An 18106-nucleotide genomic window follows, 5' to 3' on the forward strand; every position below is an offset into this window, starting at 1 on the left:
GTTGTGTTGTGTTGTGTTGTGTTGCGTTGCGTGCGAAGCGAAGCGAAGCGAAGCGAAGCGAACTTGGCCAAGCAGAACATTTTACCGCTCCGCTGAAACTGCATGCAGCTGTCAACTCAACTCGCCTGGCGGCGCCTTCGCACATTAGTCCCGCGAGGGGAGATTCTCATTTCTACTTGAAAATACGTGTATCTGCGCGCACTGGGACAAGCCGGCTCCGGGCGGGCCGAGGAGCAGCCCGCGCTCGTGCACCGAGCCTTCCCTCGGGAGCCGCGGCTGAACTCGGCGCCTCCCGGCTCTAGGCAGCCGCAGCAGCAACACGCGAGGGACGGGGAAGGAATGACAACGAGGGAAGCGAGGTGGCAGAGCCCAGGCCCCCCGCCTCCTTCCCTGCAAGGCTACCTCCTGGGCGTAGGGAATCTCCTGATTGGCCGGAGGACCTGCCGGGCCCCCAATTAAAGTGCAGCCGCGGAGCTGCGAGGAGGACCAGGAGAAGGAAGCGCTACTCCCGCCGCCCGCAGCAGTTGCATCTTCTAGACCGGCTGCTGGAGCTGGAGGGCGGGTTACGAGATCCCCTGCAAAATGGGAAGCAGAATCACCTTCTTTGAGGTGGGTGTCTCGGCAGGGACAGGATGACCTGGAGCCCCCCCCCGGGAGGGGGGGTGTTGGAGAAGGAAGAAGCGCGAGCGGAGCTGTCTGGAGATGGGAATATCCTCGGGGTGCCAGCGCGCCCTTCTCCGGATCCGACCATTTGGGTGGTACTCAGTGGCCAGATCTCGGGAGCAGGAAAGGAAGCAAGCAGGAAATCGCTTTTTCCAGCCAGCTCTCGCCCGCACTGGAGCTAAGGAGGACATCCACCAAGGGCTGCTCCTGCGATTCTTAAGCACAATAAGCCTTTACTTTGTTTTACTATTCTCTGACCGTGGAACGTACTTCCTAGTGTGGTTGCTTTGGAGCATACCTTAAAATCATCCTTAAGGTAGCTGTCTTCAATCTTGATAGATCTCGGATCCACCTACCCTTTTGGAGTGGATCTCAAATCCACTCCAAAAGGGTACTTAAGGACCACTTCCTCTTGAAGTGCACAGAAGAGAAAGGAATACTTACACAAACAGTATATTCCAATGATAGGGACACTTTTGCCACCCACTTTAGACAGGTACCTATTGGAGACTAATGCAAGACACGTTTTCTGTGCTTGAGGTCAGATTTACCACCAATTTGTGCAGAACTATATACATCACAATTTTGGAGCAATTTGCTATGCTGTGCAAAAAAAAAAAAAAAGGGAGGGGGTTTAAATCAGTGTTTAATGGTGCCTCTTAATTACCAGTCAAATCATTTGGACATATGTGGGAATTTATTTTGTTAAGGCAGGTTCTAGACACGGGTGGATGATTTTCTTCCACTTCTAAAAAACTAAAATTTCAAGAACTACTGTATTCAGAGGAACAAGAAAGGAGAACATTCAGTGGTATAATTTATATGTGTATATTGTGGCTCTTTACATTTTTGTTGGCTGTCTTGTAATACACACTGCTTAAGTCAAAACTATCAGTGGTTGAAGACTTTTGTTTTAATTGTTTTATTTTATATTCAGCCATAGTTTCTGGACTTTTTCTTACCGACAGTATACAAGTATATTGAAACTCACTTCTGAACTGCATTCAGTATTCCTGTAACACTTAAAGCTATTAGAAACATCCTGTGGAAACAGAGTACATCTGAAGTGTAGTTCTGCTTATCCCCTTTAATTATTTCCATCACGTATACTTAACACAGTTGTTTCTATCTTCTTGAGAATTTAACTTTAGAGAAGTTGGAATGTTTAAATATTCCAGAGCATTAACAACAACCTTAAGGAGGGTTTTTCCATTTGGGAAAAAAATATAATTATTGCTATTTTTGTTTGTGAATTTTGCAAAATGTCCAAACTGCCATTTTCCTGTGAACTTCCACATTTTGTTGGATATGCCTTTACAGGCTATTGCCTTTACAGGCTGTTGTTTGTAGAGGAATTTGTGGTGATGAGGATGGATAAAGGGTTAGGTTAGGTTTCAGATCACTTGGAGTAGATCAGTGTTTCTCAACCTTGGCCACTTGAAGATGTGTGAACTTCAAGTCCCAGAATTCCCCAGTCAGTATGGCTGGCTGGGGAATTCTGGGAGTTGAAGTTCACACATCTTCAAGTGGCCAAGGTTGAGAAACACTGGAGTAGATAGTCAGCGAAATATTTCAGACACAACTGGCCAACTTCTTGGAAGAATCTGATTCTATCAGCTTTGTTAGGTTGTGTATACAGTACTTTAACTTAAACTGAAATGATTGATAGGAGCTTCCACTGAAGCACTTTGACCTAGGAAACCCCAAACTCTCTGTATCACGGAATGCAGAAATGAGGATGGAATAATGTTTGGATCTTTCATTTATTAAAATGATTTTTTTTCCTGCCTTTGTAAGCAGACGGCTGGGCAAAATTCCCCTTTCTCAGATTCAGGATGCTTTACTTTCAGCTTCTCCCACATCTTTCCAGTTACGCTACTTTAAAGAGTCCTGGCACAGAACATACTAGCAGTAAAGGTTGTCATGGAGGTGGGAGGAAGGATCCAAGTTAGATTCTCCTCTCTACGGTCTTGGAAAGGAAGAACATAAACAACTTATATCTCCAGGCACTATAGAATTGTATCCTCAACTTAGCCAGTTTTGAATTAAAAGGTATATTTTTATCTCCATGTCTTATATTACACAGCAGAAACATACAGTTTTAAAACTTTGAATGACTAAAAAATAATAGCTTATCCATTTTTTAGCAATTCCAGGCCATGGTGCAAATACAGCTGAGAAGTATTGATTACATATTTGTCCAAATAAATGGCCCACTACTGGAAATGATGCCAATAATAGATGTGGATCTATGGAGAGAGATGTGTGAGAGAGGTAATATCTTTACAAAAAATGCTCAATGAGTTGTAATTCAACCTGGAAATGGATAAGTGTAACTTATACTGAAGGAGAGACCTTTTACAGTTTGTACTAACGCTATGCACCTAGACATTTTCTTGAACAGTATGTTCAGTAGAATATGTACAATAATCCAGTTTTCCTCAGAAAAAGCTTGGATGAATTTATTCATGTAGTCCCTCATCTCATCTTCGTCTTGGCACATATTCACTCAACTGACCTATTATGAAATTAATCCCAGGCTGTTTTGTATTAGTCAAGTTTAGCCTCATGTTTTTTTGACAAATTCCAGATGTTTGATTGTAATCATTTTAACGTTATCTAGATCAGCTTTCATGGACTGAACCAGTATCTTGATTGAAGCTTGTGACTAAGCAATATGTACAATCTCTGACTAGCAAAATTTTGGGAAGGGGAAGGAGAAATTCATGAAGCATGAGTGGGGAAAAAGTAATTTTGAATCTGTTGGTAGATATTTGGGTGGGTTTACAGTACAATAGAAAGACAATATCTGTTTATTTGACAATAACCGCATCAAAATGACCCCCTTTATTTCTTAAATTATGCTGTTGCAATGAATAAAGCTTAAAGTAATTCAGAGTGGATTTTTGTGTGAAAAGATTGTGAGCTCTACAGCATTCATTTTGAAGGCTTGAAATAAACAATTTTGCAGCCATGAAGGGTTAGAAAGTATGTCTTTTTAAATTAGAGATTAGCTAGAAGGCTATTTAGCTAGAACTAAGAAGTGGAAGTCTTAAGGCAAGCATAAACAATGGTTCATTGAGTTTCTCCTGGACTACCATGCATGACATGTGGCTGTGTTCTGATTTTGCTGGTCACAGAATGATTATAGAATTCAAAGGTAAGTTATTAAAAGTGTTACTGTTAAGTAAACAGGAATTTATTATGTTGAAGCAAATAATGATACCCTTCAAGAGAAGATCACTTTGCTGCCTGAGGTGCAGTAATATCATATATGTCCTGCCTTCTAGAAGCGGTCAAGGTGCTTAGTACTCAACAGGTTAGCCAAGCTAGTTTGGGTCAATGGCAGAAAATCCCATCAGTGTCCGCCTAGCACTAAAAGTACAATGACAGTGTCAACAACAATATACCGACTCTCAGAATCAACAGCCCAAAGTAGCCACTCACTCAGCTTACCAGTGTGAGGAAACACCTAGGGAATAGATCATTCTATGATTGATCCCGCACTCCTCCATAGAAACAAGAACATTGTTCTAGTTATATGAATAGAGATTGCTTTTGTATTATGAATCATTCATACTTACACCTTTCCCCTTGCAACTAACATTAGCCTTGTTTCACTTTTTTGCTGAGTTATTTGGAAAACCTTTTGTTGTCATTGCTAGTTTAGAGCCGGTAGAGGCATGGCAGTTTTAATAATGACAGTTTTGCTGAGTTGTGTAGCTTTGGGAATCAATAACATCTTTTAATTTTTACAGGGAAGAAATAAAAATGTATTTTCCACAACAACAGCTTTTAAAAAGAAGATGTAGCCAAATTTATCATACTATGACCCACTATTAAGGTGGATATCTACCTGAAACTGAGGTCCTTTCAAATGGGTTTCCTGCAGAGCACATTCATGAAGTAGTTCTAGAACAAAGATTTTTTGCCCCTTGAAACCAGTCTGCAAATTGATGTGGCTCCCATTCCTTCCTAAAAAAACCCCAAAACCCATATTGAACAATCATATTTCTTTTTTTAAAAAATAAGCTTTTATCATGGTCATAGACTGACATATGCACATAAAATCCATCAAAATTCATAAATACAATAGTAGTAGAAGATCCAAGAGGCACAAAAATGATCAGCTGCATAAACAAGTAAACATTTAAGTGCTTTTGTGAAGTTTCAAGTAGAAGCCTTCAATGGATAAAGGATGTGACAAGCTTTGCCGAGAACCTATCTCTGTGAATCAAGTCAAAAGCTGTCTTTAAATCAATAAAAGCAACATATTAAGTACCTCTTTGACATTAAGAGTATTTTTCTACTAGATAATCTAGTATAGATCACTTGGACTTGAATCTGGTTTGCTCCTGAGCCCAAAGTTTGTCTTGGATCAACCAGTCAGCTAGCTTCCAGTGAGCTGTTGGTACAACTGAGAATACTTAGAAGAATAATTGAGCTGAAATTAGTTGGATTGTTTCTAGTTCCTTTCTCAAAGATTGGAACTATGATAGATAGATCCTCAGGTATCTGGAGAGAATGGTCAAAGGAGGTGTATCAAGACGGTTAAAGAAGCCCATCAGTCAGAGTTAGTTTTCAAAAACTCAGCCAGAATTAAGTCTGTCCCATCAACCTTGCTGTTTTTCAATTATGGAAGGAGTTTGTGGATCTTAGGAGGGGGCACAATTGGTCACTCTGGGGCGTGAGCTGAGGACGGGTTGAAAGAAACTGAATCACATCAAAATAGCACATGATGGTGTTCAGACCAATTCTCAAGTGGAATTATCTAACTGGCCCAGCAGAATCTTTTAGGAAATAATGAGTTGTCAAATGCCAAAAAGTTAGAGTTCTTATCAGCAGCATGGTCTCCTGTTATGTTGAGGTAGAAAACATGAAACCCAAGATGTATGCTTAAGATAAACGCCCTCCCCCCCGCAAGCTATTCTCCCCAATTCCAAGAAAACAATATTCTAATTCCTCCATATTGTCTCTTCTTGCTTTCCCTCAAACATTAAATGAGGCCTCCAGAAACCACAATGTTGCCCACCCCTTATTAACAACAAACAATCAACACCATGAACTTTAGATCAATTACTAGGATTAGATGATGATAGTTTTTTGAATTGCCATATAGGTATTATTTGCCCAAACATGCACAGAAGCCATATGTTTAAGCACCTTTTGACATCTAGTCATGGGGTGACAGTCCTAAATATTTTAGAACTTTCTCTAGAACTGGAGGATTTAATAAGCAATTTGCAAAATAATAATCACATAGCAATTATTACCAATGGTTGCTAGACTTTACCAAATTCGATAATGAAAAGTATAGGACAGTGTTGTCCAAACTTGGCTACTTTAAGATGAGTGGACTTCAACTCCCAGAATTCCCCAGCCAGTATGGGGGAGTTGAAGTCCACTCATCTTAAAGTGGCCAAGTTTGGACAACACTGGAATAGGAAGTCATGGCATAAAGGATTGTAATATCCAGTATATGATGATCAGTAGAAGGACATTTGGGCTTCTATATGTCTCATGTCTGTGGATTTAGAATTACAATTTAAGGGCTGAAAAGAACCCTTGAGGCCCAGGTTTCCTCAAACCTTGTGGCTGCTCATGGGAATCCAACTCTCTGGTAACAAAGTTGGCATCATCCAATGATTCATGCATTGCAGCAGCTTCATTCAGTGTCGCTGAATGTGGGGTTAGTGGATCATGATGATTCTGCATGGGATCTACTAAGGGGGGAGTTATTTGTAATCCTTGAGGAACATGTTGGTAAGTTCCGTATGGGTCTTGTTATGGCATGATGTGGAGATGTTTTTAGGGGTAGACATGTGGCTTTCTTCATCACCAAGGGCATCTGGATTTAAGCTGACCTGCACTGGTGATTGTGCAGGAGATCCTTTTCTTGCCCCATGATTTGTAGTTCTCTGTAGGGGATCTTAATTCAACTTTCCCTTGATTTCTACTGAGACATCTCCTCTTCTTGCTTAATGGAGCAATCTTACCTAGAGAGCTTGGTGATGATCCAGATACCAAGGTTTGACTATGTGGATGCAGGGGTAGAATGTCCTTTAATGAATCTATGGTTATCATCGCATTTTGTAAATTTGATTTGATATCAGTCAAGGTCCTGTATTAAGTTCATTCGCTCCTCTTGAGAAGGCATAGTAAGAGGTTGCATCAAGTCAAATTTATCTCCCTCTTTTGGCCTGATGGATTTTTTCTGAAGAATATTATGTGGAGCAACGTTATCAGAAACGGGCCTGGATGTATCCTCCCATTCTTCCTTGGCAAGCTTCCCAGGAGTCAGAAGGGGACAGGCACAGATATTTTGAAATACTCTAGTTGGCACAATTCCACAGCTCTGTAGAAAATGCTTGAGTCTTAAGAACATTTGGGTAGTACTGGTTGTTGAAATGACAGCACAAGTCTCTTAAAGCCTTGGCAGTGTGGAAGCCATGTTATCTCTGTTAGTTTGGTCACTGTTACTTTACACCTAAGTAACTGTGACAGAGATTTCAGGATGTCCCTTTTTGTATTCCATCTTTGATTATTTATGTGGATCATTTCTATATATAGCATTACTTTCCTCAGTTGAAGTATATATGTTTCACGTGGTCCTTTGGTGCTAAGCTTTGAATTTTGCATATCCACCGTACGAAAGTATGGTATAGTGCTCACATTCTTAGGGGGGATTTTCTCGCCATATTGCCATTTCTCCTACTAGCATTTTTATTTCCTCTGGCTTTTTGTTGGCCTCCGTTAGTTGATCAAATATAGATATGACTGTGTGGGCAGTCAGTTTTTTGCAGCTAAGGACAGATCTGCATTCACCTCTAATAAGTTGAAGCAGTTGAATCTGCTTCATTGGTCGCAGATTCCGTTCCAGCTGCTTCTCCCTCTTTGTCTATTACAGTTAGATCCTCATCAGAGGATAAGAGCTTGTCAGAGTCCCTGTCAAATAAGGCATGATACTTATCAATTGTTGATTGTTGGGGGTGCCAAGTATGCAACATGGCACCCTTAACAATCAGACAGATCTGCTGATGGAGAAGAAAAGGCTAAGATGGGCAGTGTGCCTGAGACCTGAAAAGATCAAAATATCCAAGCCTGCTTTATTCCATTAGGTTGCTGAGCATTTTTACAGGACACACTTCCAGGCATCTGTTGATATTGCTTCCAGCTCTGCTGCTTAACAACCAGCAGTAATAAAGAAGGAATTTGGATCTGAAACCAGACCTATGCAGAGCAATGTTTGGAAAGATTAGTTTGACTAAAGGTAGTCCTCACTTAACGACCATTTGTTCAGTGACCATTTGAAGTTACAGTGGCACTGAACGAATGGTATTTACCACCAGTCCTCAAAATTATAGCAATTGCATGACCCTGCAGTCATGTGATCAAAATTTGGCAGCCCTCCTGCATTTATGACTGCAGGGTATGCTTCAACTGCCCCCATCCACCTGTCTCACCCCATCTCTGCCCTTTTGGCTGCCCTGCACTCCACCACCCCTGCCATCCCCACTGCCCTGCACTCCACCCTGCACTCCGCTGCCCCTGCTGCCCCCAGCTGACCTTTGTCATCTTCTTTCTCCCGTTGCTGATGAGGTGCACCTGCCTGGCCATTCGCAAGGCAGCTGCTGGCCACCCAAGGCCTTCCCAGGGTTGTGGGAAGGGAAGGGCCAGGCCAGACATTCCTCCTCAGCAGCGGGAGGAAGAAGATGGCGAAGGTGAGCAGGGCGTGTCAGGGCGGCAGAGTGAAGGGCAGCCAAAAGGGCAGAGATGGGGGGAGATAGGCAGGGGAGAGTTGAAATGGAGGCGAGCGTGGCAGGGCAGGAGAAGTGTGAGGTCCTCACCTAACAGTGGCACAGTCTTGGCGTAATGACCGCAACTGGGACTACTGGAACTGTTGTCGCTAAACAGTGTGGTCATGTGATGTTTCACCTAACAATTGCTTCACTTAGTGGCAGAAATTCCGGTCCCAATTAGGGTCATTAAGTGAGGACTACCTGTATTGCAAAGCAATAATCAGGTGCCTAGAAGGTATGGAGAAACTACTGTCCAGCCCTAATTGAGTAAAAAAAAGCTGACTTAACACAAAGAGCAGCGCCAGAAGGATGAGTTCATTTCTGCACTGTGTTTACAAAGCTCTTATTCATAGGGAGGAATGATTTTCCTATAAATGATGTAAAAAAAAAATCAATAGAGCATTCGCTCAAAACAACTAAGCACGACAGTAGCAACAGGAAAACACTATTGTAAGTGAAGTGATAGCAGCCATAACATCTAGAAGTGGTAAAGGGGCCCTGAAGTGTTTCTCTAAGTCATCTTACAATGAGGGCTGTGCAAACCCTTCAGAAGTGGTGCTTTGCCAGACATGGGAGTATGTAAACAGCACTTCTCTGCAGATTAAAACAGACCATTTTTTTTCCCCAGGCTCACACAGCTGCTTTGTGAACTGCTCTTCTGCAGCCCTAGATATGGCCTTAAGAAACAGGCTTTGGAGGCTTATTTTTATTATGCTATTTATATTCTATTTGTGACAGTATATTCCAAGGATACCATAATTCATTGATGGAACATATTTTGTATTAGAAAAATACCATCCTGTAAACACTAGTCTGTGTTGACTTGATTTATACATACTGTTTATAGTGGTAGGGCTGACTGTGGTCCAAATCTTATACCTGTGGAGTTGTCTTAATAGAAATCCCTTCTTGTTTTCTTATGAGTGTGTACTCGCAGACACACACATGGGCAAATAAAAACTGTGTCCATTTCATACTCTGTTTCTCTTGATAATATATTAACAGTTGACACCTATATGTATTTATCAACAGCGAGTTCCACTAAGCTGGGTTAATTACTGAACCAAGATCAGAATGAGTCTTCCAAGCACATGCAAATTATTCAGACCTCCCTTTGTGCAAGGTATGATTGAATTGAAAAACTGGGTTCTCAAGAAACTATGGCTACCAACATCAAGCCATAGATTTAATTATCCTGTAATCCTAAACTGGTAAACATATTTTCAGCCGTTGCATTACTCTGACTTTCTGGGCTATCTCAGAAGATGATGGTAGATGAGACACAATAGTGCCATTATGCTGAAAATAGTCACTATGGGCTAGCACAGTATTGCATAGAGGTGGTGAAACTAAAACTTGGGCTATGCAGCATTTTGGATTTGAAGACAAAAAGGTACTTTGGAGTGCAGGGGGTGCAAATGTGGCACCTGTCTGCAGCTCCGTAAACCAAGTGCCTCTTTTCCTGGGATTGTAGTGGAAATTAACCCTATCCGTTAACTGTGTTATCACTGAAAGGTAGCCGAATAGAATGTACAGACAGATTTCAGTTGCATCTTGTAAGGAACTATGCTAGTTCTGTTCTATTTTCTTCCTGCAGTGACTTTGGGAATTACATTTAATCTTCTATAAATCAAAATATACACTTTTAAATGCAGAAGAAGGTTTAACAATCTGTCAGCTTATTAACTGTTGGCCTGATCTGCAGAACACATTATGCTAGGTCGTAATGTGATTTGTTTGGCTGGCATAGAGACTATGATCTGAACTGGCTCCTGGTTCTTTTCCAGTCCCAATTTGAGACGTCACAACTAATATATAAAGGTTTTTAGGGCCTGGGGCCACAGTATCTGAGATAGCACATCTTTCCATACACTCCTGCACATACCTTCAAGGTCATCCTCAAAGGCCCTGTTGAAGGTACTCTTCCATGTTGAGGTAAAGCCAGTGGTAACCCAGAAGCAGACCTTCTCAGTGGTAGCCTTAACCAATGGCTTATTTTTTGGCTCTTTTGTACCAAGCAAATGTCGTCTTGTTCTCTGAGGCCTTTTAATAGGTTACTATTTTAACATTTTATATGTATTTGCCTATTTGACCTTGACTGATCTCAAAAAGACTAAGCTAGGTCATACCTGGTTAATGGTTGGATGGGAGACCAAGAAAAAATATCTTTGCTGAAGGCTATATTTGAAAGTATAAAAAATTAACCCAAAAAGAAGAAATGGCAAGCCGCTTTTACAATTTTGCCAAGAAAACTGCATGGCTATGTTTGTGTAGTTACCAAAAGTAAAGCTTGATTCACCCAAGATGTGTTGAGTAGATTGTTAACTAATCTACCTGCAGTTATATTTTTATATATTTTAAAATTCTGTTTTAGTTTATAGGTTTCTAAAAATACAGTGTAATTTTAATGTGCTGTAAGTTGCCACGAGGAAACCCTTTTTTTTTTTTAAAACAGCATACAATTTTTTAGAATAAAAATGAATAAATAAATGCAGCAATTATAGCTTGTAAGCCATGCTTTATGGCTAACTGTGAATCATGAACCCAGCTAAGTGTGGTTTATTAAAAAATAATAATTAAAAATAAGGCATGACTTCCTTTGATACTTGAGCTCAACTGTTCCTTGCTCATGTAAACAGCAGCGATTAACAGCATGAGGTCATTTGAAATGGTTTATCCATTTCTTTTGCTAGGTGGAAATTCTTGACTGGAAGACAAAGCAACAGCTCTGCTTCCTGGAAAAGGTCAGTAACCATAATTTTTATAATCACATTTATATATCACTTTTTTAATAATCACATTTATAGATCACTTTTTGAGTGCTCTGAGTGTTTTGGAATTTTTTTCTCAGTCAGCCATAAAATAAGCCTTCAAGCTAGATTAGTATAATAGGTGGCCCTCCCCTAATTACATCCTTTGCTTCCCTAAAAAAAAAAAAAAAAAAAAAACAGAATATCTGCTTGCTTCCTAATAGAAAGTTTTCTGTTATGTAGGTTGAGCCACACACTACAATAAGTGAAATCCGGATGATGTTCCACAAGATGTGTGAGTATCTACATTTCAAAGTTTGTTTTAAAAATGATGTCAGTGCTTAATTGAATTATACATAATTGTGAGGAGTGCAGATAAATTCCTAAATGGCATAAGCTTTCTCAAGGTTCAGATAATAATTCTTTCTACTAGTTGCAGAAAGTTTAAGCCAGCTTTGTTCACTATGATGCTCTTCAGATGCATTATGTCTATAGCTTCTCCCTCCCATTGCCTTCCAGAGGTTAGACCCATGGCTGTCCCATGGCTAGACGACATCAAGTTGATGAAGACTAGCTTAGGACATTTTGGATTGAGATAGCAGTGCAGATCTTGCAAAGCTCATTTGCAGAAGCAGAAGGAAGTTCCCTGAAAAAATCCAAAACATTTGGTTTGGAATTTATATATGTTTACCATTTATATAATTTGTATTTATACTGTTTTTATTTATAAACATATTTATATATGTTAACCATTTATATTATTTGTATGCCACCCAGTTTGCCAGAAGTGTTGTGTAACACTTTAAAAATCAACCCCACCAAAACCAGACAGCCAAAAAGTAGAAAGAATGAGTAAATAAGTGATTTGCATGAATTGATATTTTTATAATTTGTTGAGATTAAGTTGGAAGCTCAGACTGAATAATTGGAAGGTCATGTTTTCAATTATGGATTTCTTTTTTCCCTGTAGATCCTCAGTGGTATCCAGCAAGACAATCTATAAGGCTTGACCCTAGTAAGTATTAACTGTGTGTGTGTGTGTGTGTGTGTGTGTGAGAGAGAGAGAGAGAGAGAGAGAGAGAGAGAGAGAGAGATTAATTTAAGCATGGAGTTTTCTCTAAATCAAAGCAGTTCATTCACATTACAGTCTTAAAATCCCTTCAAAAACTAGTTCTATGCTAACAAGTCTAGCTGGTTGCAGAAACATTATATATTAACTCAGCATTTTGGATTCTGTGAAGTGAGATCTAGACTCCTGCAGCCATAGACAGAGCTGAGGCAAAGTAATCTTAGAGAGACAGGGAATCAAAATGAGAAATGTCTCCTCCTGGCTGCTGCTCTCCTTCTCTCCTCCCTGCAGAGTAAGAAGAGCAGGGCTATTCAGCAAAGCTCCAGGGCCATCTTCTTATGAAGTAATCTTGATCCAATTATTGAGACAAAGCGCTAATAGGAAATCATGTGTATAGCACTTTTTGCTGTGATTTTTTTTAACACCTTGGTTTCCCAAGACTAGACTATGAGCTCATGCTTTGCATACAAAATGTTGCCAATATATAGCCCAATGTAAGAAATTGTGATAGCAGTCCTGAGAAATATCAGCAGAGAATGAAAAAGAGGGAAATGGCTGCATGTCAGAGTTGTTGATGCAGATTAGGTGGGACCATGATCTGCTTAAGTTTCATGTATATTGACAGTTTCATGTACATTTATGTTACATATTTTCCCTTCCTACTTCTTCAAATGCTTCCTTTCTTTTCCTTCAAATGTTCTTAAATGGAAGAAAGGTTTTGATGCCAGCCAAGACCCTCTGAGGTAAATAGGAAATAATAGCTTCCTGTAGAAAATGCAGGCATTGATGAGGAATTGTGTTCTGACATTAAATATTACAACTTTTTCTCATCCTCTCAGAAGGAAAATCTCTGAAGAATGAGGAAATTCTCCAACTGCTCCCAGTTGGCACAACTGCTACTCTCTATTTTAAAGATCTAGGGCCGCAAATTGGATGGACCATGGTGAGCCTCACAGCTTGATGTGCTTTAATTAATTGCTGTTTTACCTCAGTAATATTTTGCATTACAATGTTATTTAGATTTTTCTCCAGTACAAAATGGTAGAACCCCCCCTTTTTTTATTTTCTAAACTTAAGAGATGGTGGGATGAAGGATGCAAAGGGAAAACTATAATCGCCACAAAAACTTGGCAAGCAAGCCCATAGCAACGCAGCACTGGTTGCTTGGCAACCTGACAAAACCCAGCTTGTGTAATGTCTATATTAGGGGATGCAACAAGAAATAGGGAGAGGATGCAGCCCTCCAAAATTAGGGCAAGAAGGAAATCAGTCATTTGATCCAATCCCATGGAACGGTGCCATCTTTGGTAGAACAGAGGCCATTCTTCTGACATTTCATCTTTGTCTTCTGTTCGCTGAGTTCAGGGCCTGCAGAAACTAAACAGGTAAAGTGTTTCCTAGGACAAAGATGCAGTGACATGACCCTTTTATGTATTGGCTTTCTGCCTGTCATATTTGCTAAAAGAACGAAAACAAAACCTGGTAGGGGAAAAGAGGTTTTAAAAAAGAAAGCACTCAAGTGAGAACTATAGGCTGGTAAAGCCAGGATTTGTGGGCAGAGCAGGCAGTGTTATAATCCAGAGTCCTCCCTCTCCTCCTTATGTTCCCTTTTGCATCACAAGCACATTGCTGCCCAGTCTTTGCCAGCCTGGCAATTTTCAGATTTGTTGCCAAATCATGAGACAAAATAGAAATTGATAGCAAACCAATGATTTATATGTGGAATCAATATACAAAATACAGTTCTGTGATTTAAATGAGTTTGTTTTGAGTCGTATTGCTTATAATGACCACCTACAAAAGCTATTTTAATAGGCTGTCTTCTCTAACCTGGTTTTTATGCACTGGAGCCAATGCATCAGTCACTAACATAGATGGAGAGAAGGGGTATTAATATTTCATTTGTTTATCCCATGTTTGTTTCCCCTCTCCCGTAGGAACTCATTTTAACTGATCAGGATCCCCTGAACCTCATACTGAATTGGAGATTCAGCCCTCTGATTTGACACTCAGAGTCTAACCATCTAACCATGCTGGGTTCCTTATTAAGCACTACTGTTTCCAGTTGTGCTAAAGGCAAACCTATCACACGTTCCAAAATACTGTCCTGGTGTTTATACCCTAAATACAAGCAGCAACAATTCACAAACGATGAAGACAGTTATGGAAAATGGAAAAATGAAAACCTCAGGGAAAAAAAGCAGAATACTTTCTAGACAGATGGATCTGCTCAGCTTCTCTTCAGACCAATACATTCTGGAATAACAGTTATGTACAATCCTCTCATTTGGGTGCTTTGTTTTGATATCAACCCCTTCCTGCAGAAGACATTACTGAAGCAAGGAGCTGCAGAAACCATTCTGAGCTTTGATATTCATTGATTTTTACATTTGAATTGTATGAGTTCTACCTTTCCCTTATCTTCTCCCCATCTACATTAACCTTACAGGGACCAGAATTGGGATGGGGTGGGGGATGCGAACTGAAAAAGATAATGTATTTAGAATCAGTGAGAATATGTGTGCTGGGTGTTGTACCACTACAGAATTCCAGTATACTGTAGAGGCAAATTTTACATAGTACAGAAAAAACTACCATGGTACAGCAGTGAAAACCTATCAAGTTTTAATATAGGCAGGTTATAGTTGAATGACGATGTAAATATAGCATTGGTATATTCTTCTTCTTCTATGATGAAGAATAGTGAGATAAAATGTGTAGCTGAAAGCAATTATTGTGAAAGATAATATTTCGTTAAAAAAATTAACATAATTTACATATGTTCCTCTTCTTTTCAGTGTGACTAATCTTGACCTGTTGTTCCTTGAAGCATCTCTTTCCTTCCTATTTAGCCCATTGGCTATTCCCACATAAATAAATGAGAGTGACTTTTCTCTCAGCAAAAATGCATGTGAGAAGTGGGAACAAATAGAAAAAGAAACCATTGCGGTTAAGTTAATCCAATTATAGAAGAAAAAAGTGGCCTAGTAAAAGATCTTCAGGCTACAAATATGGTGGCCTGCTAAAGGAGGACGGTCTGTCCTCTTCTAGCAACTTGCCTCCTTGTCACCTATGGTGATGAGAACAGGTAAGTGCTTAAATATAAGACTGGATACACAGTTCTCACCAGCTTCTGTACAGTCTTCTCTCCCAATCTCAGGGGTTCAGCTCTAGCGACTGGAGAGCTGCCTGGCTAGTAATACAGAGCATATTTCCATTACAGATTGAATTCCTCTCTCCCTGCTGGCCTCCAAACTGTTAGATCCTAAGGTTAATTTGGTAGATTTCTCACATCCATGGGCCTTGGGGAGCTAAAATGTTGGTCCTAAGTGTTGGCTGTAGCAAGTGGTCATTCAGCATCCATTCTGATTGGGAGAACTGCATGCAGTGTTGATGGAGGGAGCGGGGCTATGCTTCACCTTTGCAATATTCCATGCAACCAAAGGTAATCTAATAAGCTCCTCTCTCTTTTGCAGGTATTTCTGATAGAATATACGGGCCCATTGTTCATCTATTTTGTGTTTTATTTCCGTATGCCTTTTATCTATGGCCTGGATGACAGATTTACTTCGAGTCGACATCCAGTAGTTAAGTAAGTCTCAATTCTAGGTTGGAGGTGTTTATTTTGGGGTATCACAGCTTTATTCCAAATGTCTTGCCCAATTTGTCTTTTTAGTTTTCTGAAACACTTTTATCTTGCTGTTTCTAGCTTGGCATGTATCTGCCATTCTTTCCACTACATCAAAAGGTTGATTGAAACAATATTTGTTCATCGGTTCTCCCATGGGACTATGCCACTGAGGAATATTGTTAAGGTAAATTGTCACAAAATCTACTTGCAGCCCTTATATGCAATCTAATCTGGCCCCTCCTGCAGTACTATAGGAGCCCAGTTTGTGATACAACTTTGGGCCATGGTGCTGCTCTTCGAAACAAGGACATGTTCTCTGTTAGCATTAACATCTGCTACTGAAATCTGCCATTCCAAATTATTGCTGCAAAATTTGGGACTGCAATATCCACCTATCTTTTTTCTTCTAGCCAAGTGGGAAGGTTCTCCTTGAGAGTGGCTTTCCTCTTAGGACATGTTCTCCTGTTAAGACAATGGAGTGAATGGGTTTATTAGAATTACAGGGGCTCTACTTGACATGACGCTTGATGTTGGCCTGCAGCTACCTTGACAATAGCATGGTATAGTTTACAGATTTTTCGTATGTACTCCTACACTTCAGCTCCATCTGTGAAACTTATGGAATTTCTGGTTCATTGAAGTGTTGCACACTTGCAACTATCCTTTTGTAGAAATATTCTGGGCTTAGGGCTGTCTGCAAAAATGTAACATGAGGTACCTTCATCTGGGACTGAACCACTCAGAATACTTGTGAGGAATTGATTTGAATCCTTTGCCATGTTAAAAATTCCTTGAAGGTGGAAATAAAATACAATGTAGATTGGAGATAAGGCTAAAATCCTCCTCCCTTGCTTTCTGGATGAAGAATGTGTGTGTGTGTGTGTGTGTGTGTGTGTGTGTTTTATTTTAAGTGGCAAAGTGATCAATCACATGATCTCGTTCTAAATTACACTGGGCCAAAATAGTTGTATTTTGAGATTGTTTCTGAATTTCTAATTTGATCCTTAAATTAAGTGTTCCTTTGGGCACTTCTGGAAGTAGTGAATGATTTAAGAAGAACAATGTAGCTAATAAATATACTTACTGTTTATAATGGTGAAATGTGATTTTTAAAATTATTTTGTCTCTGCATTTTACATGTAGAACATTTATTAGATCTGAATTCCCTGTTTCCTTCTGGAGTTCAAGGGGGTATACATAATAGTCCTGTAATTTTTTTTCTTATAACATCAAATTGTGTGGTAAGTTGAGCTAAGAGATGGTTGGTGGCCCAAATTCATCCAGTTAAGCTTCTATGGCTGAGGATTGACTTGAACCTGGGTCTTGTTCCAATATCTTAACTACTCTACCACACTGATACAAACATTGCATTTTTAAAAAGTATAATAGGGTGCCTATGAAAATTGTCATCCATATGGATTTTGGACTTCTGTGATTTTTCTGTCCTTTGCTGTGGTGGGAGATGCACAGAAAATAATAGATGTTGACTGTTCTCATATATAAAATATATCCAGACCATACCATTTGTAAATAGTTGCTAGTTTCCACTTAGTTTTGGATATAGGATTCTTGGGAAGGGAATACAGTTCCAAATGGAAAACCCTGTGATCCTAGCAAAGATGTAATCATTCTTTAGGGCTTTAAGTGCTCTTAGCAGGCAGTTGCTCACATTAAAATTTTTGTTTCATGACGCTGTGTCTGAAGAATGAACTATCCAGTGGCAGCTGGCCAGTTCTTTCATTAGTTCTTTCGATCTCAGCTGAAACAAAGACCACTTACAGTAGAAGCTGTTACTATTTGACCTGGATTATGTTCTTGAAATAAAACATGCACTTTGCTTGAATCTAGTTGTTTGCATTAATTAGAGCATTTGCTGCTGAATTCTGTTCAATGCAGAGAAGGTCTTCAACACACATTTCTCTGCCATTGGAGAACATCAGGATTAATGAGGACAACACTGCCAGTCTCCAGGGATGGCTTTCTTCTGACTGTTTAGATTATTGTCCCAGAGCACATGATGCAAGAAAATGCCCTTTTAATTTTTGCCTAATTAACACTGTTAAAGAGATTCTGTTCTCCGTGTACGTGTGGTCTGTAGTTATGCAATATTTACAGACCACGTTATTTGCAGGACCGCCTCTTCCCAGTTGTTTCTATCAGTCCATTAGATCCAGCAGGAGAGGCTTAGCTGTGG

The 18106-nt window shown here is 39.9% G+C and overlaps 1 protein-coding gene across 10 annotated transcripts in view; it reads left to right on the plus strand.

Moving 5' to 3' along the window:
* Nucleotides 1-231: 231 nt before the first annotated feature.
* LOC103058993 (very-long-chain enoyl-CoA reductase-like) overlaps nucleotides 232-18106 on the plus strand; it is a 29104-nt gene continuing 11229 nt past the window's right edge. For 8 of the 10 annotated variants that reach the window (XR_015798333.1, XM_088153233.1, XM_088153237.1 and 5 more), the window contains exons 1-7: nucleotides 232-609; nucleotides 11156-11206; nucleotides 11456-11507; nucleotides 12183-12227; nucleotides 13121-13224; nucleotides 15758-15873; nucleotides 15991-16096. Coding sequence is in view for 9 of the 10 variants with exons in the window: in XM_088153233.1 (XP_088009359.1) it covers nucleotides 583-609; nucleotides 11156-11206; nucleotides 11456-11507; nucleotides 12183-12227; nucleotides 13121-13224; nucleotides 15758-15873; nucleotides 15991-16096 (501 nt within the window). In the remaining variant the exon portion in view is untranslated. Of the gene's footprint in view, nucleotides 610-9494; nucleotides 9586-11155; nucleotides 11207-11455; nucleotides 11508-12182; nucleotides 12228-13120; nucleotides 13225-15757; nucleotides 15874-15990; nucleotides 16097-18106 lie in introns of all 10 variants that reach the window. The other 2 variants (XM_088153234.1, XM_088153240.1) reach the window with 2 other exon arrangements.

Source organism: Python bivittatus, unplaced genomic scaffold (genome assembly GCF_059951505.1).
Source record: "Python bivittatus isolate LINGU-HERP-01145 unplaced genomic scaffold, Pbiv_v1 ctg000700_np1212, whole genome shotgun sequence".
Lineage (NCBI taxonomy): Eukaryota > Metazoa > Chordata > Lepidosauria > Squamata > Pythonidae > Python > Python bivittatus.